General features: G+C 40.8%; 1 protein-coding gene across 5 annotated transcripts in view; it reads left to right on the top strand.

The window, feature by feature from the left end:
• Positions 1-23743, top strand: part of CPVL (carboxypeptidase vitellogenic like) — a 205553-nt gene that overhangs the window by 167047 nt on the left and 14763 nt on the right. For all 5 annotated transcript variants that reach the window (XM_009203175.4, XM_021935228.2, XM_003896159.4 and 2 more), the window contains one exon: positions 3860-4042. In XM_009203175.4, coding sequence (XP_009201439.1) covers positions 3860-4042 — 183 coding nt within the window. The remainder of the gene's footprint in view (positions 1-3859; positions 4043-23743) is intronic.

Here is a 23743-nt window from a genome sequence, read left to right as displayed (position 1 = left end):
GCACATGGGGGCAACAACACATACTGAGGCCTGTCAGGAGGGTGTTGGGGGAGGGAGAGCATCAGGAAGAATAGGTAGTGGTTGGTGGGCTTAATACCCAGGTGATGAGATGATCTGTGCAGCAGACCACCATAGCACACGTTCACCTGTGTAACAGACCTGCACATATACCCCTGAACTTAAAAGTTGAAGAAAAATAAATAAATCAATAAATAAAAAGCATTCTATGGCCAGGTTGCAGTGGCTCATGCCTGTAATCCCAGCACTTTGGGAAGGAAGCTGAGGTGGATAGATTGCTTGAGCCGAGGAGTTCAAGACCAGCCTGGGCAACGTGGCGAAACCCCATCTCTACAAAATATACAAAAAAATTAGCTGGGTGTAGTGGCGTACACCTGTAGTCCCAATAGGAGGATGACTTGAGCCCAGGAGGTGGAGGTTGCAGTGAGCCAAGATTGTGCCATTGCACTCCAGCTTGGGGAACATAGTGAGACTCTGTCTCTTATAAATAAATAAATAAAAAGGGATTGTAACCACATTTGCCAAAAACAAAACAAAACAAAAACCTAGAAAATAGCCAATCTAAAACAATCAACCACAGTTCAAATAACTTAACTGTATTTTGATTTGTTCTTTCCCCAGGTTTGAAGCATTTTTAAATATGTGATAATTAGAGTACAAACAAGTGAAGTCTCAGTTTTTCATTGATTTTTTTCATAAGATAAACATTTTTCTGTGACATTGCATAACCGTCAGTTTCAATAAGCTAAGCAGCCAGCTCTCTAAGGAGTAAAAGAAGTCTCTAAAAGCAGTGGCTTTGCTCCCTTACCAGAGGCCTGCAGCTGACCAGAAAGGAAAGTGAGGACATGCGTGTTCAGGGCACTGCGTGGTACGTCGCTGGAAACCAACTCCAACCAGCTCTTTCCTTGTTCCTTGTTTTGTTCCAATCACTATTGACAAGGGAAGTGTAGCTAAAAGCTGCATTCATCTCTGTCTCCTCCCTTCTGTCTTTAGACTTTGTTGCTTAAAATAACAGCAAGCCTCAGGGTAGGTTTGCTCCAGAGTGTCCCAGTTTTAGCACTGAATGTCTTGCTGGGCAACTCCTGTCCAGGGCAAACTGGGACAGTTGGTCAACCTACCAGGGGAGAAGTGAGATGAGTGTGCAGACATATTTGGCCAACCTGTCCCTGTCAGAGCTAAGGTCCTGCCTGTAACTTTTCTATCAGGATGTGGGCAGCCAGCGTGTGCCCTTGGGCTTCAGGACCACCTCTATGCCATGCCCACCTGCTTCTCATGCTCAGTCACTGGATTCTGGGCTATCTCATCCACTCATCCAGCCTAGAGGCACCTAACTGGGATATTCCTGTAGGGGCTCATGAGAATAAATGTGACATTTAGGTGAAAATAAGAGCTCTGGAATTCTTATGTTTAATGCTGGCCTGCCTTAAGCGTCAGCTTTGAAATCACTTCTCATGATCATTATTCTGGTTTATTTTTTGTTGCATTTGACTTATGTGCCCTTCAGAAATACAAAATGGTTTCCTTGCTTTGCAAAGGAAGGGTTTCCATTTGTACCCAAAAGTACACATCGCCTGTGTGAGATTGTGCAGTTCAGCTCTTCACTGTTTTTTGGTCCAGAGAGTTGGTGCTCTTGTTATGATAAGTCTTGACTAACAAGAGAAGCAACTCAGGGATGGTCCTCATTCCACGTCAGTTCAACATGTAATATAGTGCTGTACATATAAATTTGTTTTTGCTGTAACATGGGGACTTTGCTGTTGCCCCTTAAGGATGAAAAAACATCACATTGATTTCAAAATATAGTAATGATTGTCAGTAAAGAAAGCTGTGGGAGACACATGAGAGATGCAAGCTGCCTATAGTGGCCATGAAGAGTAAAACTAAATGGATGTGCTATGAATTTCCTGATTGATCAGCATCTTTTACACCGAATTCTAGAAGAAGAATCACTTTATGCATGATGATCTTTGCTAATCAGCTATAATCAGGTCTTCCTAGAATGGCGAAGTAATTAAACCTTGTTCACTGGTACTGATCATATGTAATTGTTTCCATACTGTTGGCCAAAACAAGTATAGGAGGTTTTGCAGAGGCCATAAGTACTCAAGGTCTTTGAGGTAATTTCTCTGTATAAACAATGCAAATATTTTATGACTGGAGTTGAGTTGAATTTTTTTCACAGGCTTTAAATCTATCAGGATTTTCCTGTGGGTTTCTTCTTAGGGGAGTGGGGGTGGTGATGGTGACTGACTAACTTGAAAGGCCTCATGTTCCTGCAGTGGGGGCCCGGGGCTCTTTCATCTTAGTCTGACTGCTGTCCCACTGCTGCTTGAGGATTTGGAGTGTGTAAAAGTCCTGGACTTTTTAATTATGTTTGAGCCTTTTAAGAAGCCCGCACCATAAAGGGAAAGACAGAAACATATGCAGTGAAATATTTTATATCCAATTTGAGGATTCAACCAAAGGTCTCCACCCGGGCCAAATAGATCAGAGCCTTCAAATAGATCAAAGGTAGCATGGAGTTGAGGCTGACCTCTTTGTTGGAGATGGAGTGGCAATACTTTATGATAATATGTTAGTTGCATAGAAGTAGCATTAAAGTAGAAAAAAGGAGGGTATATTACTCAGATTTCCAACATCTAAATTAATTATTAACATTTTTCAAACTTTGTATTCCATATATGTGAATATGTACACTGATTTTTATAGTTATAATTGTGATATACATTATATTTGACTTTCTGCTTTCATATGTAACATTATGTGATAAGCGTTTCCCACATTGCATCATGGTTCAATGAAACATTTTTAAATGGTGTTATAATATCCTATAGAATTCCTGTACTGTGCATTTACCTACTCAATTATAGGACTTCTGGATTGTGTTTGAGTTTTTCATTATAAGACTCAATGAATATATATAATTTTAAAAAAATTCTTTGGACCTGTTTTCCTAGAATATATTCTATAAGTTGAAATTACTGGGACAAGGAATTTCAACATTTTTAAGTTTGGGGGCAGAAAATTGGCTATTGCTTTTCTGAAAAGTAGAGCCATTTTATACTGTCCCCATTAGTTCTTCAACTTTATCAGAATTGGGAGTTATCTGAATTCTTTTTACAAGCAAATGGAAAATTGTTGTAGGATTAAAGAAAAGAATTACTTCAGTGTTGTTTTTCCTATGATAACCATCAGTTTGACACACACAAAAAAATTGTATTCTAGGAAGAAAGAACATTCCTCACTGTTGACAAGCAGCTGTCATATTTTTAAAAAGGAAGTTTTACAAGTGGCATGGCAGGCATAGTTGCTTCCAATAAGAAACAAATTTGAGGCACCTGAATCTCTGTCTGCTGCTGCAAAAAAATTATACTTGCCACTGAAATCAGTGTAGGAGAGGAGGACAATATGGATTGGCAATACCCAAGAGAATGCTCAGCTTGCCAGTGACTGCAGTGCCTGAAGTTGAAGTTAATGAAATGCAGGCTTCATGAAAATCCTAGGGGGTAGTATTCCTTAGTTCCACTAAAATGTAACCACAGTCCTCTGTCTTAACATAGCCATAAATCCAAGTAAAACCTGTATATATGTATCACTGGGTAATACAACACAAATGTTTTTGCAACCAAGAGAGGCCTTTATGCAGATTACTATGAAGAATGCAGTGGTAGAGACAAGGCTTGAGTTTATTTCAGATTGTTGTTTATGGCTAACTAGAAGAAAATCTCAGAGAGATTCTTGTCTCTTTTTCTCTCTCGCTGGCTCACTGTTTATACCTGGCTTGATTCATGAGCTTCACCTCCTGAATCTTGCATTTGCTGATGGCTTGATTTCATTTCAGGTTCTGATGTACAATGGCCAGCTGGACATCATTGTGGCAGCTGCCCTGACAGAGCGCTCCTTGATGGGTATGGACTGGAAAGGATCCCAGGAATACAAGAAGGCAGAGAAAAAAGTTTGGAAGATCTTTAAATCTGACAATGAAGTGGCTGGTTACGTCCGGCAAGTGGGTGACTTCCATCAGGTAGGACGATGCTTGGGAGCAGGCAGGTTGTGGGAATGGGAGAATGGGATTGAAAGGAAAGCCTGAATACCAATGAGACATGGCCGACCTTAAGCAAAGCCATACAACAGCCAGTGTGTGTCTTCTGTGGCCCTGCTTTCCACAGAGAAGAGTGGTCTGAGTTCATACATACATAGGACTAAATATAAAACCAGACAAAAGTTTAGGCATTGTTCAAGAGGTGAGGAGACAATTCATTAAAAAGACAGTGCTCAGTCCAAAGAGGCAGATCATTAATGAGAGAATTGCATTGTATTTGGGGAGAGAACTTGACAAATTGTAAGAGGAACTTTCACCACAATCTGTTCTGGCAAACGTGTGATCACATTTTTGTATTACATGTGGAGCCTCAGGACAAAATCTCTCTAGCTGATATCCTAGTGCAACCTCCACTTTGGGGTCAGATGTTACTCTCATCATCTTCCTTTCTTGTAATGTCCTCTTCAAGTTTTGGAATGATGGTTATATTGGCCTCATAAGTTGGGAAGTGTTTCCTCTTTCTGTTGTTGGAAACAGTATCTTTAAGTGTTAGGAGAATTCACTGGTGAAGCCATCTGGGCCTGGAGATTCTTTTGAAGGAAGGGTTTTGTTGTTGGTATATAATAAGTGTACATCTTTATAGAATACATGTAATATTTTGATACATGCATTTAATGTTAATGACCAAATCAGTGTATTTAGGCTATCCATCACTTCAAACATGTATCATTTCGTTATATTGGGAACATTTCAAATCTCTTCTAGCTATTTTGAAATATACAATATATCGTTCTTAACTATAGTCACCCTACTGTGCTATTGAACACTAGAATTTATTCCTTCTATCTAACTGTCTGCACCCATTAACCAATCTCTCTTCATCTTTCCACCCATCCCCACTTCCCAGCCTCTGGTAACTATCATTCTATTCTTTACCTCTGTGAAATTAACTTTTTACGCTCCCACATATGAGTGAGAACATACAATATTTGTCTTTCTGTGCCTGTCTTATTTCATTTAACATAATGACCTCCAGTTCCATCCATGTCACTGCAAGTGATAGGATTTCATTCTTTTTATGGCTTAGTAATATTCCATTGTGTAGATATGCCACATTTTTTAAATCCATTCATCTGTTTATGGACACTTAGGGTGATTCCATGTCATGGCTTTTGTGAATAGTACTATAATAAACATGGAGTGCAGTATTCCTTTGATATACTGATTTCTTTTCCTTTAGAAAAATACTGAGTAGTGGAATTACTGCAGCATATGGTAATTCTATTTGTAGTTTTTTTAGAAACCTCCATATTGTTTTCTATAATGGTTGTACTAATTTACATTCCTGCTAATAGTGTATGAGTTCATTTTCTCTGCATCCTCATCAGCATCTGTTATTTTTTGTCTTTTTGGTAATAACCATTCTAACTCCAATGAGATGATACCTCATTGTGGTTTTAATTTGCATTTCCCTGATGATTAGTGATGTTGAGCATTTGTCCATATACCTGTTGGGCACCTGTATGTCTTCTTTTGAGAAATATCTATTAAGATCCTTTCCTCATTTTTTAATGGTATTATTTGTGTTTTGTGCTCCTCAGTTGCTTGAGTTCCTTGTATATTCTGGATATTAGTCTTCGGTCAGATGGATAGTTGGCAGATATTTTCTCCCATTCTACAGGTTGTCTCTTCACTGTATTGATTGTTCCCTTTGCTGTGAAGAAACTTTTTAGTTTTTGTCTATTTGTCCATTTGTGGTTTTGTTGCCTATGCTTTTTGGGTCTTAGCCATAAAAGCTTTACATACATGAGTGTCCTGAAGTGTTTGCCCTGTTTTCTTTTAGTGGTTTTACCATTTTGAGTCTTATGTTTAAATATTTAATCCATTTGAGCTTATTTTACATGTATATGGTGAGAGATAGGGGTTTAGTTTTTGAGCTTATTCTACGTGTATATGGTGAGAGACGGGGGTTTAGTTTCATTCTTCTGCATATGGATCCCAGTTTACCCAGCACCATTCATTGAAGAGGGTGTCCTTTCCCCAGTGTATGTTCTTGTCAGCTTTGTCAAAGATTATTTGGCTATAAATACATGGATTTATTTCTGGGTTTCCTATTCTGTGCCATTAGTCTATGTGCCTGTTTTTATACTAATACCTTGCCATTTTGGTTATTATTGCTTTGTAGTATATTTTGAAATCAGGTAGTGTGATGCCTCCAACTTTGTTCTTTTTGCTCAGTATTGCTATGACTATTTGGGGTCTTTTGTGGTCCATGTGAACTTTAGAACTTTTTTTTCTGTTTCTGTGACAAATGCCATTGGTATTTTAATAATTATGCATTGAACCTGTAGATTGCTTTAGAGTCAGTATGATCATTTTAACGATGTTAATTTTTCCAACCATGAGCATGAAATGTCTTCCATTTGTTTGTGTCCTCTTCAACTTCTTACATCAGCATTTTATAGTTTTCCTTATACAGACCTTTCACCTCCTTGATTCAATCTATTTTAAGGTTATTTATTTATTTTGTAGCTATTGTAAATGGGATTGCTTTCTTTATTTCATTTTAGCTAGTTCATTATTAGTGTATAGAAATGCTAGTGAGTTTTGTATGTTGATTTTGTATCCTGCAACTTTACTGAATTCATTTATCAGTTCTAAAAGTTTTTTGGTGGAGTATTTAGTTTTTTCTGTATAAAAGATTGTGTCATTTGCAAAGAAAAACAGTTTGACTTGCTCTCTTTCAGTATGAATGCCTTTTGTTTCTTTTTCTTACCCAATTGCTCTGGCTAGGACTTCTGGTACTATGTTGAATAGAAGTGCTGAAAGGGGACATTCTTGTCTTGTTCCAATTCTTAGAGGAAATGCTTTCAGCTTTTCCCTATTCAGTATGATGATGTTTGTTGTATATGGCCTGTATTATGTTGTGGTATGTTCCTTCTATGCCTGATTTGTTGACAGTTTTTATCATGAAGAAGGTATGTTGGATTTTATCAAATCTTTTTCTTAATCTATTGAGATGAACTTACGGTTTTTGTCTTTCATTCTGTTGATGTGATGTATCATGTTTATTGATTTGCATATGTTGAACCATTCTTGCATTTCTGGGATAAATTCCACTTGATTATGGTATATTATCTTTTTGATGTGTTGTTGGATTCTGTTTGCTAGTATTTTGTTGAGGATTTTTACATCTATATTCATTAGGGAGATTGTAGTTTTCTTTTTGTGTGTATCCTTGTCTGGTTTTGGTATCAGGATGATAGCCTTGTAGAATTAATTAGAAAGAATTCCCTCCTCTTTAATTTTAAAGAATTAGTTTGAGAAGAATTTGCGTTAGCTCTTTCCTGAGTTTGGCAGAATTTGGCAGAAAAGCCATCCAGTCCTAGACTTTTCTTTGTTGGGATAATTTTTATTACTGATTCAATCTCATTATTCTTTATTGGTCTGTTCAAGTTTTCTATATCTTCCTGGTTCAATCTTGTTAGGCTGTATGTGTCCGGGAATTTATCCATTCCCCTAGGTTTTCCAGTTTGTTAGGCTAAAGTTGTCCATAATAGTCTCTGATGATGCTTTGTATTTCTGTGATATCGGTTGTAATGTCTCCTTTTTCATTTCCAATTTTATTTATTTGAGTTTTCTCTCTTTTTTTCTTGATCAGTATAGCCTAGTCTAGTTTATTGATTTTATTTATCTTTTTTAAAAACAGGCTTCTTTGTTTCATTGATCCTTTGTATTTCTTTTTAGTTTCTATTCCATTTAGTTCTGCTCTGATTTTTATTATTTCTTTTGTTCTAATTTTGGGTTTAGAACAAAAGATACTGGGTTTGGTTTGTTCTTGATTTTCCAGTTTTTTAAAGATGCATCTTTAGGTTGTATATTTAAACTCTCTACTTTTATTTATTTATTTATTTATCTATTACTATAAACTTCCATCTTAGCATACTTTTGCTATATCCTATAGGTTTTGGTATTTTGTGTTTCCATTTTCATTTGTTTCAAGAAATTTTTAAATTTTCTTCTTGATTTATTAATTGATTCAGTGGTCATTCAGGAGCATGTTTTAAATTTTCATGTATTTGTACAGTTTCCAAAGTTTTCCTTGGTACCGATTTCTAGTTTAATTCCATTGTAGTCTTAGAAGATAGTTGATATGATTCTGATTATTTTACATTTGTTGAGGCTTGTTTAATGGCATAACAAATGATCTGTCCTGGAGAATGTTTCCTGTGCTGATGAGAAAAAAATGCATTATGTAGCAGCTGGATAACATGTTCTATAAATATCTGTTAGTTCTATTTTGTCTAAAGTGCAGTTTAAATCTGATGTTTCTTTCTTATTTTTCTGTCTAAATGATGGCCAATTCTGAGACTGTTTGTTGAAGTCCTCAACTATTATTGTATTGGAGCCTATCTCTCCCTTTAGATTTAATACTATTTGCTTTATATATTTGGGTGCTCCTGTGTTGACTGCGTATATTTAATATGATTGGGATGGTTATATCCTCTTGCTAAATTGAAAACTTTTTCTTTTCTTACAATTTTTATCTTGAAATCTATTTTATCTAATATAAGTACAGCTACTCCTTCTCACTTTTGGTTTCTGTTTACATGGAATATAATTTTTTATTCCTTTACTTTCAGTCTGTGTATGTCTTTGCAGCTGATGTGAGTTTCTTGTAGGTAGCTGATAGCTGATATGGATTGCATGTTTGTCCCCTCCAAGTCTCATGTTGAAGTGTGATTCCCAATATTGGAAATGGGGCCTGATGGAAGGTGATTGGATGATGGGGGAGATTCCTCATGAATGCCTATGCACCAACCCCTTGGTGATAAGTGAGTTTTCACTCAGTTCATGTGAAACCTGGTTATTTAACAGAGTCTGGGACCTCCTCCTTCTGTCTCTCTTGTTCCTGTTCTTGTCATGTGAAACACATGTACCCACTTTGCCTTCTGCCATAATTGTAAGCTTCCTGAAGCCCTCATCAGAAGCTGAGCAAATGTTGGTGCCATGCTTGTATATACTACAGAATTGTGAGCCAATTAAACCTCTTTTCTTTATAAATTACCCAGCCTCAGGTATGTTTTTATTGTGATGCAGAATGGCCTAACGTAGTAGCATATAGTTAGATCATGTTTTATTTTTATCCATTCAGCCAGTTTATGTCTTTTAAGTGGGGGATTTAATCCATTTACATTCAAAGTTATTATTGATAGGTGAGAACTTATTTCTGCCATTTTGTTAATTGTTTTCTAGTTGTTTTGTATATCCTTTGTTCCTTTCTTCCTCTCTTATTGCTTATCATTGTGGTTTGATGGTTTTTTGTAGTGGTAACATTTGAATCTTTTATCTTTCTCATTTGTGAGAAGCCAGTGAGTTTATACTTTCATGTTTTCTTGATGGTAGGTATCGTCCTTTCACTTCCAGATATAGGAGTCCCCTAAGTATTTCTTGTAGGGCCAGTCCCATGGTAATGCATTTCCTCAGTTTCTGCTTGTCTGGGAAAGACTTTCTTTCTCTTTCTTTTTTGAAGGATGGCTTTGTGGGTATAGTAATCTTGGTTGTCAGTTTTGTTCTTTCAGCACTTTGAATATATCTTCTCATTTTCTCTTGGCCTATAAGTTGCTGCTGAGAAAACTTAGTCTGATGGGGATTCCCTTATATGTGCCTTGACAATTTTCTCTTGCTAATTTTAGAATTCTTTCTTTGTTTTTGACTTTTGACAGTCTTAACTGTAATATGCCCTGGAGAAAACATTTTTGGATTGAGTCCATTTGGAGATGTTTGAGCTTTTGTTCTGGATGCCTATATCTCTTGCAAGACTTGGGAAGTTTTGGGCTGTAATGTCATTAAGTAAGCTTTCTATGCCTTTGCTTATCTCTTCTTCTTTTGGAACACCCAAAATGTGAATATTTGATTGCCTGCTTTGTGGTGTTCCATATGTCATGTAGGCTTTCTTCGCTCTTTATTAAACTTTATATATATGTACTGTTTTGTCTGAGTTATTTCAAAAGACATTTCTTCTAGTTCAAAAAGTATTCTGTTTGATCTCTATTATTGAAGCTCCTGATTATATTTTTTTGTTTCATTCATTGAATTCTTCAGTTACAGAATTTCTGATTGGTTCTTTTTTATGTATCAGTCTCTTTGATGAATTTCTCATTCTGACTGTGAACTGTTTTTCTGATTTCCTTGTATTATTTATCTGTATTATCTTGTATCTCGCTAAACTTCTTTAATAACAGTGTTACGAAATCTTTCCCAGACATTTCATAGATTTATTTTTCATTGAAATCTGTCGCTAGAGAATTATTGTTTCTTTACACATGTCACATTTCCTTGCTTTTTCGTCTTTGTTTGTTTTTACATTGATATCTGTGAATCTGGTGTAACAGTCCCTTATTCTGATTTTTTGAATTGACTTTTATAGGAAAGATGTTTTCCAATAGATGTATCTATAGGGTTGGTTGTGTAGGGCACTTTGGTTTTGATTTTGGGTGGACACAGTAATGTAGTCTTCAGATGACTTCTTCAGCTATAATCAGTGTCAGTGATATCTTTGAGTTCCTCAGTGGGTTAGGCTGTGATTGTTAGTAGACGCTGTAGTGAGGTTTTGCTATGGATTGGGGCACCAGGTGGGCCAGTTCTTTGGCACCAGTATGCTGTTTCTTGGGTTCCCAGGTGGCATACATGGAAACTGGTAGAAGCAGGTCTGAATGGGCTGATCCATGGGCCTTCATATTATTTGGCTGAGTCCCCACCCCAATCTCATCCTGAATTGTGGCTCCCATAATCCCCACATGTCATGGGAGGGACCCGGTGGGAGCTAATTGAATCATGGGAGCAGGTCTTTCCTGTGCTGTTCTCGTGACAGTGAATAAGTCTCATGAGATCTGATGGTTTTATAAAAGGGAGTTGCTCTACACAAGCTCTCTTGCCTGCTGCCATGTAAGATAGGCCTTTGCTTCTCCTTTGCCTTCCATCATGATTGTGAGGGCCCCAAGCCATGTGGAACTGTAAGTCCATTAAACCTCTTTCCTTTATAAATTACCCAGTCTCAGGTATGTCTTTATTAGCAGCATGAGAACAGACTAATACAGGCTTCCAGGTGGCTTGCTGAAGTGCTGGCAGTGGCAGCAGTGGGCTAGGCTTGCAAGTGGATCACTGAACTCCTGGGCAGTGTGCATGGCATCAGCAATGGCGATAGCAGCAGTGGGCACTAGCACTGATGGCAGCAAACTTGGTGGGCCAGTCCGCCAGCCCCAAGGTGGTACATATGCAGGTGAGTGCTGGTGGAGGTAGTGGCAGCAGGCTGGGAGTGGACATCCTCGGGTCCCTGGAAGGAATGCATGGGCTCCAGCATTGGCAGGAAAGGTGTATTGATCCCTGGGCCTCTGGATAATGCACATATGCACTGGCAGGCTGGGGAGGCCTGTCCTTAGCACCCCCAGGTGTGGATGGGCAGGGAAGGCCTATTCCCAGGCCTCAGGACAATGCCCACAGGCACTGGTGAGGGTGGGACCAGGTGAGCTGGAGCTGTCCTCAGGCCCCTCAATGGTGTGTGCATACAAAGGCTGTGGCAGGCAGGACTGATCAATTCCCAGGCCCCCAGACAACATGCATAGGCACTGGCAACCTGTGTGGGCCCATCTTCAGCTCCATGGAAGGCATGTATGCATGCCAGTAGCAGTGGGTGGTGTAGGTCAATCCCCAGACTCCTGGACAATGTGCATGGGCACAGGTGAAGGCAGTACGGAGGCAGGCCTATGCTTAGGCCCCTAGATGGCATATGTGGGTGATGCCTGTGGCAGTGTGTGGGGTGGATCAATCCCCAGGCCCTCGAATGTCACACTAGGATGCCAGTAGTAGTAGCAATGGGTGTCTTTAGGCACTCTGATGGTGTTTGTGGGCACCAGTGGCAGTGGGGGGTGGTAGGTTGATCTCCTGGTTCCCAGATGACATGTATGGGCACTGGTGGTGGTGGCAGACAAGCAGACCTGTTTTTAGGTCTCCTGGTGGCAAGCAGACCAGGTTGACCTCCAGGACCCTGGATGGTGCCCTTGGGCCAAGAGGCAGGCTAGATGGGCCTGTCCTCAGGTCCTGGGACAGTACCTGGGTGAGCCAGTTCCCAGGCCCCTTAAGATATGTGTAGGTGTGCAGCAGCCGTGCTGTTGAGGGGTAAGGATTTGCTTTCAGTGGCAACACCCCCAGGCAGGCAGCTCTCAGGCTCTGGAGAGTGCATGCCCTGGCTCCCTTTGTCCCTAGGGCAGCCTCCCCAATGTGTTTCACTACCCATTCCTTGGGGTGTAAGACATTGCATGAGCTAAAGTTTTGGGGATGCATCTGCACTGCTGGCTCCAGCCAGTATCGTGATGCTGTAAACCTTTGGGGAGATGTAGCGGGGTGTCTACAGGGGTTCAGGGATGTAGATATGTAGGGGATATTGGGCCCCAAGGTGTGATGTAGTCTGGTGGGGGCCAGGCTCTCAAAATGGCACCATGCTGTAGCTGCTTGAATCTCAGGGGATGTGTGGGACCCAGTGTGAACATCTTCTGTAGAACAATGTCATTACATGGACTCCAGGCATCTCTTTATACTAGTCTCAGGGCTCGTGAGGGCTGAGGGGCTCTCCTGTGGCTAAAATTGTAGGAGTCTGTGGTGGGAATATGGACTGCCAACTGCTGGAGCTCTCTTACTTACCTTTTCCCCACAGTGGGAGTTTCCCCTGATTCTGAGTTAATCTTGGCTGGGCCAGCTGCTTCACTTCCCTTTCCTTCTATGCCTCAGAAGTTCCCAGTCACTTTCCTGCTGAATTCCATTGTTTTCTTTAGATGTTCTATTTGACATCTAATTATCTATTTGCCATTCTGGTCCTTCTTTGTGGAGGAGGTGACAGCCGGGTGCCTCAGGCAGCCATCTTGAAGCCCCTCCAACGGAAGGTTTTCAATTGCAGATTCAATTTCTAAAGTAGATATGAGATTAATTACCTTTTCTGTTTCTTCATGTGTCAGTTTTCATAGGCTGTTATTTTTTTTCAAGAATTTGTCTATTTCATCCAAAATTTCAGATTCATTAACATAAAGTTGCTTTATAATATCATCTCTTTATTTTTTTCGAGACAATCCCACTCTGTCTGCCCAGGCTGGAGTGCAGTGGCATGATCTTGGCTCACTACAGCCTCCGCCTTCTAAGACATGAGGTCATGTCTCAGCCTCCCAAGTAGCTGGGACTACAGGCGTGCACCACCACACCTGGCTAATTTATTTGTATTTTTAGTAGAGACAGGGTTTCACCTTGCTGGCCAGGCTGTTCTCGAACTCTTGACCTCAAGTGATCCACCCACCTTGGCCTCCCAGAGTGCTGGGATTACAGGCATGAGCCACCGTGCTCAGCCTGTAACATCATCTTAATATGATTTAATGTTTCTTAAGATCTCTGGTGTTTTTAGTAATTAGCACCTCTCTTGCCTGAGGTTTAACAATTTTATTCTTTTCCAAGAACCAATTTTTATCTTTATTTTTCTCGATTATATTTTTGCTTTCTGTTTTATTAATTTGTTCTTTATCCTTATTATCTTGCTGCTATTCTTTTCATTGTGTGTGACTTACTATTCTTTTTTTGAAAGCAACATGAATTTTTAGACTTTCTTTATTTCTAATATATGCATCCAATGGGAGAAATAAATTCCTGTTGTTTAAGCCATCCAGTATCGTATCCTTATAGGACTGTTGAGAGGGTTCAGATAAGTTAATAAGCTTAGAGCAATTCCTGGCTTATAATAAATTTTGCTATTTTTATTTTTATTATTATTACCCTGGATTGCTTACAAGAGTACATATAACAAAGAAAAAATTATAAATAGTAATAGTCAAGATTCAGGAAAATATGTTTATTGAAAATCGACATATAAGGGAAAGTCGGAATATTAATATTCACGCCATTAAGGGCATATTCAAATGTTGAGCTGCCAGGGAGTGATGGACATGTTACCCACCCCTGTCTGCTACACTACTTTGTGATGAACATCTCACCAGGCACACACAGGATCTCCTCAAGATTATTTGATGGCTGCCTCCACCACCTGTTATTTCATATCCCCTGGACCAGCCTTGTGAAATGCTCCCAGGCGTGGCATCCCACATGTGTCCTGCTTGGCTCTTTGCATAAAACGTCCAGCTTGGGAGGCCAGATTGCTGCTTCAGGGCAACATGTCCCACAGAGGTGGGAAAAGGAATTGGCCGCCAGTCAGAAACTGGTGGCAAATATCACACTCAACCCGCTGACTCTTCTTGTGAATGCAAAACACATTTAGAGATGAAATGGTACTTCTCTGGCTGCCAAAAAACAAGTAACAAAAGAAGCAAGGCCCACATATGTTTGTGATAGTGAGTGTTTTACCACGCAGCAAGGGATCTGCATTTTGTGTAGGTGATTTTAAAATGTTGGCAGAGATCCTTCCTCCTTAGTGCCTCAGCGTTGGTTTGGGGTGGTTTGTGGAGATGAGGGTTATGAGGAGGGAAAAGCACTCCCGTGTGAACAAAGGCATTCTCTGTGAGGCTTGGATCTAAGAATACTGTCCAAATGTCAAGCGTCTAATAATGAAGAAAACGGACCTTAGCTATGGACTTGCTTTTCAGCATTAGACACACAAAACAGAAGCATGAGTATGTGTCTGCCAAAAAAACAACCCCATTCTCTGCCAAACACCACAGCTCTTAATTTAAAAAATTGAAACCAAAGTAGACTTGTCTCTGGATGGTTACCTAAAATGTCCACTTAAAGAAATGACAGCTCTCCTAGGGGAGCAGCAGGGTACTGAGAGAGGGAGCAATTTTCCCTATGTATTCACATCAAGCCATGCCCAGAGAAATCAAACGCAGCTCCCACCAGCCTTCAGAGATCCAAGGAAGAGCGAGTGCTTCTTGTTCCTCCTTGGTGGCTCTGACCTAGAAGGTAACAAGTCTTTGGTATTGGTGCCATTTTAAGGATTGGACACTGTCCTGTTATATAATCTGAGCAGCAGACTTTCTGAGCTTCTGTAAAATTTAGAAGTTGTCTGTAAAATGCAAGGTTTGGACTAACTTATTTCTAAGATACTATCTAACAAAAATCTGAAATATCTATATTTTATTAATGCCCAGAGGGGCTCAGTTAGCCAGCAATGCAATGTGGAATAGGGTAGTGACTTTCAGCAAATGTCATAATGCTCTCTATGCTTACATAGGTATGTAAATATATATATATGTGCATATACCTATCTCTAGCCACTGAGACAGAGAGAAATATATACAACATGTAAATCCCAGGCTACATGATAACCAAAGTCATGAGTAGCCTCTGCACTGGCATTGACCATAAACCCTTACTAGTGTTATCCCTGGGTCCCAGAAGTTGAGTCCTCTTTCTCCTTGTCTGCTGACAACCAATGGCCATCACTCTCAAGGCCACCCTTTTGGGATCTTTCTGTGCCTTTCTCCAAATATCAAAGTTGCTGTTCATTATCTGAGTTGATATTGTCACTGCATTTGAAGTGTAGGACATTTTGTTCTTAACATGCCAGCCCTAAGGAAGTCTTGACTCCACATTTAGAAATTTAAAACTTTGGCTGGGTCTGGTGGCTCATACCTGTAATCCCAGCACTTTGGGAGGCTGAGGCAGGTAGATCACTTGAGGCCAGGAGTTCAAGACCAGCCTGGCCGACAGTGAAACCTCATCTCCACTAAAAATACAAAAATTAGCCAGGCATGGTGGCACATGCCTATAATCCCAGCTACTCAGGAGTCAGAGGCATGAGAATCGCTTGAACTTGGGAGGTGGAGGTTGCAGTGAGCTGAGATCACACCATTACACTCCAGACTGAGCAACAGAGTGAGACCCTATCTCAAAAAAAAAAAAAAAATTAAAAATTTTCATCGGAATAATAGCCATACAGACAAATTGCTTTAAGATTTTTTTTTTTTTTTTTTTTTTTTAGAATAAATGTCATTAAGCTAAATGTCCTGGAGAAAGAAAACACTTCTGTTTTTTCCATCATTATTTTATTGAAAATATCTTTATTGACACAAATTATTTTTCATATAAACATTGAAAAAATGTTGAGTCATTGAGCAGTTTTCATTTTTCCCGAATCTTACTGGGTGTCGCTTCTACAATCATGAGTTTTGCATGATCTCCAACAGGCTGATTTTCCTGACTGCAATTTGAGCCCTTTTTATTTTATGTTTTCACTGTCAATATCAATTCCGTTTTCTTCCAAAGCTACAAGATGGATTATCTCAGCTAGGTTGTATTTAATGGCTGGAATGAATTTTAGGTCTCCTTTTCCAGGGAAGCGAAACTGAAACCCAGAGGTTAAATGACTTCCCTAAAGTATCCTACCCATTTCACGTCTGAGCTGAGGTTAGAGTCTTGGCTTCCACCCCAGAGTTTCTCCACTTCACAAGCATACCCACTACTGGAATAATGGAGTCACAGCAGTATGCTGGTACAGTTAAAATTGGAGTCTATATGCATGCCTGCCATAATTAAAGCAGGGCCAAGAAATAAGGTATTTCACATCTAGTGTTAGCTCTGAATCCACACCCAAGATGACCACCTCCTATAGACAGAGAGAAGATTGGGGTTTTTTGTTTTGTTTTGTTTTGCTTTTGAGAGGGAGTCCCGCTCTGTTGCCCAGGCTGGAGTGCAGTGGCATGATCTTGGCTCACTGCAACCTCCACCTCCCAGGTACAAGCAATTCTCCTGTCTCAGCCTCCCGAGTAGCTGGGATTATAGGCATGCACCATCATGCCCAGCTAATTTTGTATTTTTAGTAGAGATGGGATTTCACCGTGTCAGCCAGGCTGGTCTCAAACTCCTGACCTGAGGTGATACGCCTGCCTCGGCCTCCCAAAGTGCTGGGATTATAGGCATGAGCCACGACATCCAGCCAATTGGGTTTTTTACAAAGGCACTAAGATTTGGTGGTGAGTCAAGGTTCATATAATGTTAAGAAAAGTTATGGCTTTATCTGGGAACTTGTGATATTAATAAAAGAACGCATGCTGAAATTGGCCAAAATGAGCAGAGAGAATATGGTGGGCAGTGTCATGGATAAGAGAATACGGGGCAGGGCACAGGGCAGAGTGCATAGTCTGGCTCATAGCCTGCAGCTTGGAGAGTGAGAAATGGGAGAGAAACCAGAATGGGAACATGGGGCCTGGATAGTACGTAAGGAGTGTGTGTTCCATTGTTTAAGCAGTGGGGAACCATCAGAGGTTTCAAAGCACATTTTAAAAGCTGTTCTTTGGGAACTTTATAATGGTAACTTTAGGATGAATTCAGGGTGAGGAAACTCTAGAAATAGGAAGTCATATAAGGAGCTTTCTTGGAAGAAGATTCTCCATCTATTTCATACGTCCACCTTATTGATACTGGTTTGGAAGTCCTGAAATAGAGGTCAGGGGGAATAAGCTTTGGAATGCCCAGGCTGTGAGGACTGATTCCCTGTTTGAGAGACGGTGTTAACTGTGTGTCCACACCAACTTAAAGGCTCGGTATCCACAGGGAGATCACTCAGTGCTGGTGTCCCTGGCTCTAGTAAGCATCCTCAGCCCCCTAAAGCGCAAGCCCTGCACCAAGACTTGCACCTTGACCTTGACCTGGGTTTAGTATATAGAGCCCTCAGGCCTATGGTCTGCCACACTGTGCTCAGGGGCTTCTCCCAGAATGTCCTGGTTTCCAACAGGAATCAGACCTTCAGCTAGAGGTTACATCTAGGGAAACCAAAGAGAAGCAGCATGCCACCCCGAAGCTTGACTGTTCTGGAAAGCCCTCACCAATTGGAGGGGGTCTATGACAGGAGAAGAAGGTGGCGTTAGACAAGCCTGGTTTAAACTTTCATTTTGTCACTTGCTAGCTATGGGCTGGTTACTGGTCCTGGAAACTTTGTTTTTTGTGTTTTGGGTTTTTTTTGATATGGAGTCTTACTCTGTCATCCAGGCTGGAGTGCAGTGGCATGATCTTGGCTCACTGTAACCTCCACTTCCTGGGTTCAAGCGATTCTTCTGCCTCAGCCTCCCAAGTAGCTGGGATTACAGGTGCCCACCACCACACCTGGCTGATTTTTGTGTTTTTAGTAGAGACAGGGTTTCACCGTATTGGCCAAGCTGGTCTCGAGCTCCTGACCTCAGGTGATCCACCCACCTTGGCCTCCCAAAGTTCTGGGATTACAGGCATGAGCCACCATGCTGGAAACTCTTGAGTGAGAACAGTTACTTCATAGGGGTGATGGGAAGTTCAAAATAGATGATAAGGATGGCAACTGATGATTCAGCATCTGTGAGCTCTCAGGCCATAGTCTACCACACACTTTTTTAATCCACAATTTTATGGAATCAGAGTAGCTATCCTATAAACTATGTCATGGTATTTACTAACTCATAACTGAGCAAACAGAAGCTTCACCAGACAAGCTTGCTTAAGGCTTTGAACAGCAATAGTATCTGAGATTTGAAAATCCAAATTTCGATCTTTCCACCACCCCAAACTGTCTTTAAGTACCTGTGAGGGGAGTGCAGTGGGGAGGGATGAACTGTAGCCGGATCTAGGCTACATGCCCCCCTGTATTAGTCTGTTCTCATACTACTATAAGGAAATACCTAAGACGGGGTAATTTCTAAGAAAAGAGGTTTAATTGGCTCACGGTTCTGCAGGCTGTACAGGAAGCATGGCGGCATCTCCTTCTGACGAGGCCTCAGGGAGTTTTACTTATGGCAGAGGGCAAAGCTGGAGCAGACATGAGAATCAGCAGGGGAGATGCCACACACCTTTAAACCTTTAAACCTTTAGACAGCCTGATCTCATGAGAACTCACTCACTATTGCCAGGACAGCACCAAAGGAGACGTGGTGGGGACAGCACCATTCATGAGAAATCTGTCCCATGATCCAGTCACCTCCCACCAGGCCCCACCTCCAACACTGGGGATTGCCATTAGACAAGCGACTTGGGTGGGGACACAGATCCAAACCATACTACTGCCCTTGGGGTATGTGGTGGTGGTGGCAAGGGGGTGGCATGATGGTGGTGGACAGAATATTTGGCAGCACGTTCCTAACCACCATAGAAGACTTTGTCCCCTAAAGGAAGGAGGAGTTCTTATACGGAGGAGGATGGAGAAGGCATGGTTTGTCTGCAGAAAGCAGTAACAACCACAGCTTCCTAATTGTGCTTTTCTAAAACTCACATTAACTTTTGTTTGTTTCTTGAATATGCACAACTAGAATATGGAGGAAAGAATGACTATAGTCCTTCGAGTGGACGATCAGACTAGGATTCGAACATTTTCACGGATAGGCCACAGAGGGAATGACAGACAGCTAGCCACCTGCCTTTCTTGGAATTACTGCTGAGAATTCATTTTTGTGTGTTTTATTAAGAATTTTAAACAGCTTAGGAAGCATTATGAACTGTTTCTGAAGGAACAGTTCCAGAAAGGTCTTCAGCAGGTCCTTGATAACATTGACATGGTCAGAGGAAGCAACAAGCAAAAAATGTCACTTTTGCATTTGACCAGATGAGAGGGAATGAGAAGTTTTCAAAAACATATTGAATGGAGGAAAATAACTGTTAAATAGGCTTAAGGCAATGATAATCAAATATAGTTAATTCCCTGGAAAAATGTTTTAGCTTTGGCTGGGCATGGTGGCTCACACCTGTAATCTCAACACTTTGGGAGGTTGAGGTGGGAGGATCGCTTGAGCCCAGGAGTTCAAGACCAGCCTGGGTAGGCAATATAGTGAGACCTTGTCCCTACAAAATATATATATTTTATAAGAATTAACCAGGTGTGGTGGTGCATGCCTGTAGTCCCAGCTACATGGGAAGCTGAGATGGGAGTATCACTTGAGCCCAGGAGGTTGAGGCTGTAGTGAGCCATGTTCATGCCACTGCACTCCAGCCTGGGCATCAGAGTAAGACCCTGTCTCAAACAAAACAAAACAAAACAATATGTTTTGGCTTTATTACAGAAATCGGCAAACAGAATCTTCATCTCCCCCACCAGCACTTGCCTTCTACAATGATGGGTGTCCTCTTTCATGGGTTCTTTGTCTCTATCTTCCAGACATGGGCAAAGTTCCTCTGTCCATTTATGGGAATCAGATTGTGGGCAGAAAACCAGAACACAGTAATCAAACCACACCCCGCCTCCCAGCCAGAGAGCTTCCCTGAAGTCACAGGTTAGGACTTCCAAAAGCAGGCACTGAGGCAAAGTTTGGGGTGCAAATAGTTTGTTAGAGACCAACACCCGTGGAAGGAAGGGTATAGGGGCAGGATTGGACGAAGGGAGAAATAAAACTGTGATACAGGCCAGACAAACCAGGCGGGGAACTTTCGAGAGCATATTTTCTATCAGCGTTGCACACTGGGCCAAAATAGTGAGGCCTTTTATGCCCAGCTCATTCACTCACCAAATTTGGGCTGCCCCAGGAAGGTCATCATTTTGGAAAAGCAGTTCTTTGCAGCTGAGGCAGACCCTGAAGGAGCTGACAGCTGGGGGCTTTCTGCTGAATGCACTCCCTGCAGCTGAGTGGCAAGTACATCCTTGAAGAGAGGTCCAGTGGGGTGCATCTCTATGTCTACCACAAAGGCCACCCAGATAATGTACTTGCTAGCTCTCATGGATTTGGGGGCAGGGAGTTGGGAGCAGCAGGAGCTGGTGGTTTGCCTAATATGGGAACTTGGTCTTCCTTTGTTTGCATGACATAAAATTTTGCCTAAGCTCTCAGTGTAATGATCTCTGATGTTTGCCTTACAAAGATGAATCGGGCCTTGGTTTTTAACTCATATCAAGATTCCAAGATAGGCAAGATGGATCTTTCAAGAAAAAGATAAAAGAATCATCAGAAAATATTTCCCTTTTTCAGTTATTTATCATGGAATAATAAATCACTCCAAAACTCAGTGGCTTAAGACAATGTAGTATTTCTCACAAATATGTGGATTGAGTGGGCTCAGCTGGGTAGATCTGATTCAGATGGGGCAGGCTGAGGTCATATGTGCAGCTGCATTCAGCTGGGAGTTTGGCTAAAGCCGGAACATCCAAGATGATCTCCTCTACTCCAGTGCTCTCTCCATTCGGCCTCTAATCATGTCCCTGGCCTGGACTTTTCCCCAATACAGCAGGCTGGTCTTCCAAACGGAAAAGCAAAAGATGCCAGTCCTTTTAAGGCCTGTACTCAAAAGTCCCAGATATTTCCATTTCATTCTCTCTTGGTCAATGCAAAACACAGAGCAAAGCAGATTTCTTTTGGTGGAAAGAATAGCAAAGAATTTGGAGCCATCTTTAATCTGCTCCTTTGCCCTAAACCAATGTGTCTCAACTTTTGCAGATACAGATTTCCACTCCTGCTGTCCAGATATCCTGATTTTATTAGTCTGGGGTAGAACCTGGGCATTGGTATTGAAGCTTCATAGAGGTTTCTAATATGTAGCCAGTTTGGGAACCCTACACTATGATGTCTTTTGTCCCTCTATTGATGACATGGCTTCCATCTTGCAGGAACCCCCATGTGGCTTATGTTTGGAGAAACTTTCATTCTGATTCCTGAAGTGTGTTCTAAATCCATTTTTTATTTACAAGCCAACCAGAAATTGGAGAACACAGTTTTACTCTTTACAAATCAGCCATTGACCTGAAGCATTGTGTCTGTCTTCCAGTCAGTAGTACCAACTGGTATGACACTGGTTCTCTGACATCATCAGCCAAAACCTGAATCTAAATTGTAGACTTCAATCCCTGCCATGCACTGTAGGTTTACAAGTGGTCTTTGTTCTCTTAAATTACTGATAGATCACTGGCAATTTAGACTTGTAAGAAAACTCTTTTATTTGTTTAAAAGCATGGTTTCCTTTTCCCAGCAGTTTTGTGCTGTACTGAAACTATGTGGTCCTGGTGTGCAGTGCTCTTAGATAGTAGTGTGTCTGTGTTGCCTTTCAACAAAGAAAAAACTATCAAGCAGTGTCTGCTTTAAACATCATCCAGAGTGATGGTTTGCAGCAAAGATGTCCACCAGCCACAGTGAATTTTTTTCTGGATAATAGATTCATACAATTCCATGTCAACGCAAAAAAAAAAAAAAAAAGTGCAGCCTTTTAGACTGTGAAGTCTTATTACAAGTAAGCTCAGTATTTCCATTAGTTAGTCATTAGGTTATTTAATAAGGATTCTTAATCTGGAGTCAGGGTCTGTGGTTAGGATTCAAGGAGTTGTCAGTGAACTTGGAAGGGAAAAAAATTGCATCTTTATTTTCACTAACCTCTAACTGAAATAGCATTTCCTTTCATTATGAATTGTGAAATTTCACATTTCCTTCCTTTATAAATGTAGGCAACAAATCACAGTGGCACAGCAGTACCTTTGACTTCTGTCACCAATAGAAAGCAGAGACATTCTCATACCAAATACCACATACACTGTTGGAGATACCTTGAAAACCTTTTATCCTTATCACTAAAATTAAAATTATAGTAGTTTTCAGACCCTCTGGTTTCTCCTACTGAATGTGCTAATATAGAAGTATATATGTGCTATCTCACAATTTTTTTTTTTTACTGTTTTGATGATTTCAATGGAATGTTTCATTTGCAATCCTAGCAAAGCCTAGGATTTGATTTTAATTCACTGTATATTATATATGTATATGTGTGGGTACATGTGCGCTGTGTATTATTTAGGTATTTATTTATTTTAAGGCAGGGTCTTACCCTGTCGCCCAGGCTGAAGTGCAGTGGCACCATCATGGCTCACTTCAGCCTTGAACTCTCAGGCTCCACAAATCCTCCCACCTCAGCATCCCAGGTACGTGGGACCATACGTACATGATACCACGCCTGGCTAATTTTTGTATTTTCTTGTAGAGATGGGGTCTTGCCATGCTGTTCAGGCTGGTTTCGAACTCCTGAGCTCAAGTAATCCTCCTGCCTTGGCCTCCCAAAGTGCTAGGATTATAGGCATGAGCCGCCAGACCCAGCCAGCATGTATTTAGAAACATTACTGTGAAAAGATGTCCATAGGCTGCACCAGTCTCCAGGAGACTGTAGCACAAAAACAGATGAAGAACCCACGCATTCGACTATTTGAATTGTTGAGAATAATTTATAGACTCTCCCCAGCCTAAATCACTTATCACAATTGGTGATACCAGACAGACTTCATGAGCTAAACTATCAAGTAGGCTTGAATTTTGTTTCTAGTTGATTACACTGGCAATTCTAACTACTTCTGTTACCATATCCAAGTGATGTTCTAATATAGGGATTAAGAGAATCGATACTGTGTTAGACTTGGAATAGATCCCTGCTGTACCATGTACCAGCTGTATGACCTTGGGCAAGTTACTTAACCTCTCCAAGAACCCCCTCACCTGTGAAATTGGGATAATGTTATCACCCATCACTCTCACAGGAGGGCTCATTATTAGGATGAATTGAGATAATGCTTATAGATTACTTGACCCTCTCTCTACCTGGCACCTAATAAGCATAAAATAAATGTTGGTTTCTGTTGCCATTAGGGAGCTCTCTTAGCATTAATCTATTTTCACAGGGCAAGAAGCTCTCGCTCTGTTCATAGAGTCCTTATAAGACATTTTGTATTGAAGTTTCAGATGATGGAATGAGTTCAATATTGTCTGTCAGATA

The sequence above is a fragment of the Papio anubis genome, chromosome 4, assembly GCF_008728515.1.
Source record: "Papio anubis isolate 15944 chromosome 4, Panubis1.0, whole genome shotgun sequence".
Taxonomy (NCBI): domain Eukaryota; kingdom Metazoa; phylum Chordata; class Mammalia; order Primates; family Cercopithecidae; genus Papio; species Papio anubis.
The sequence above is the reverse complement of the archived record's forward strand: the minus strand, read 5'-3'. Positions and strand labels throughout refer to the sequence as shown.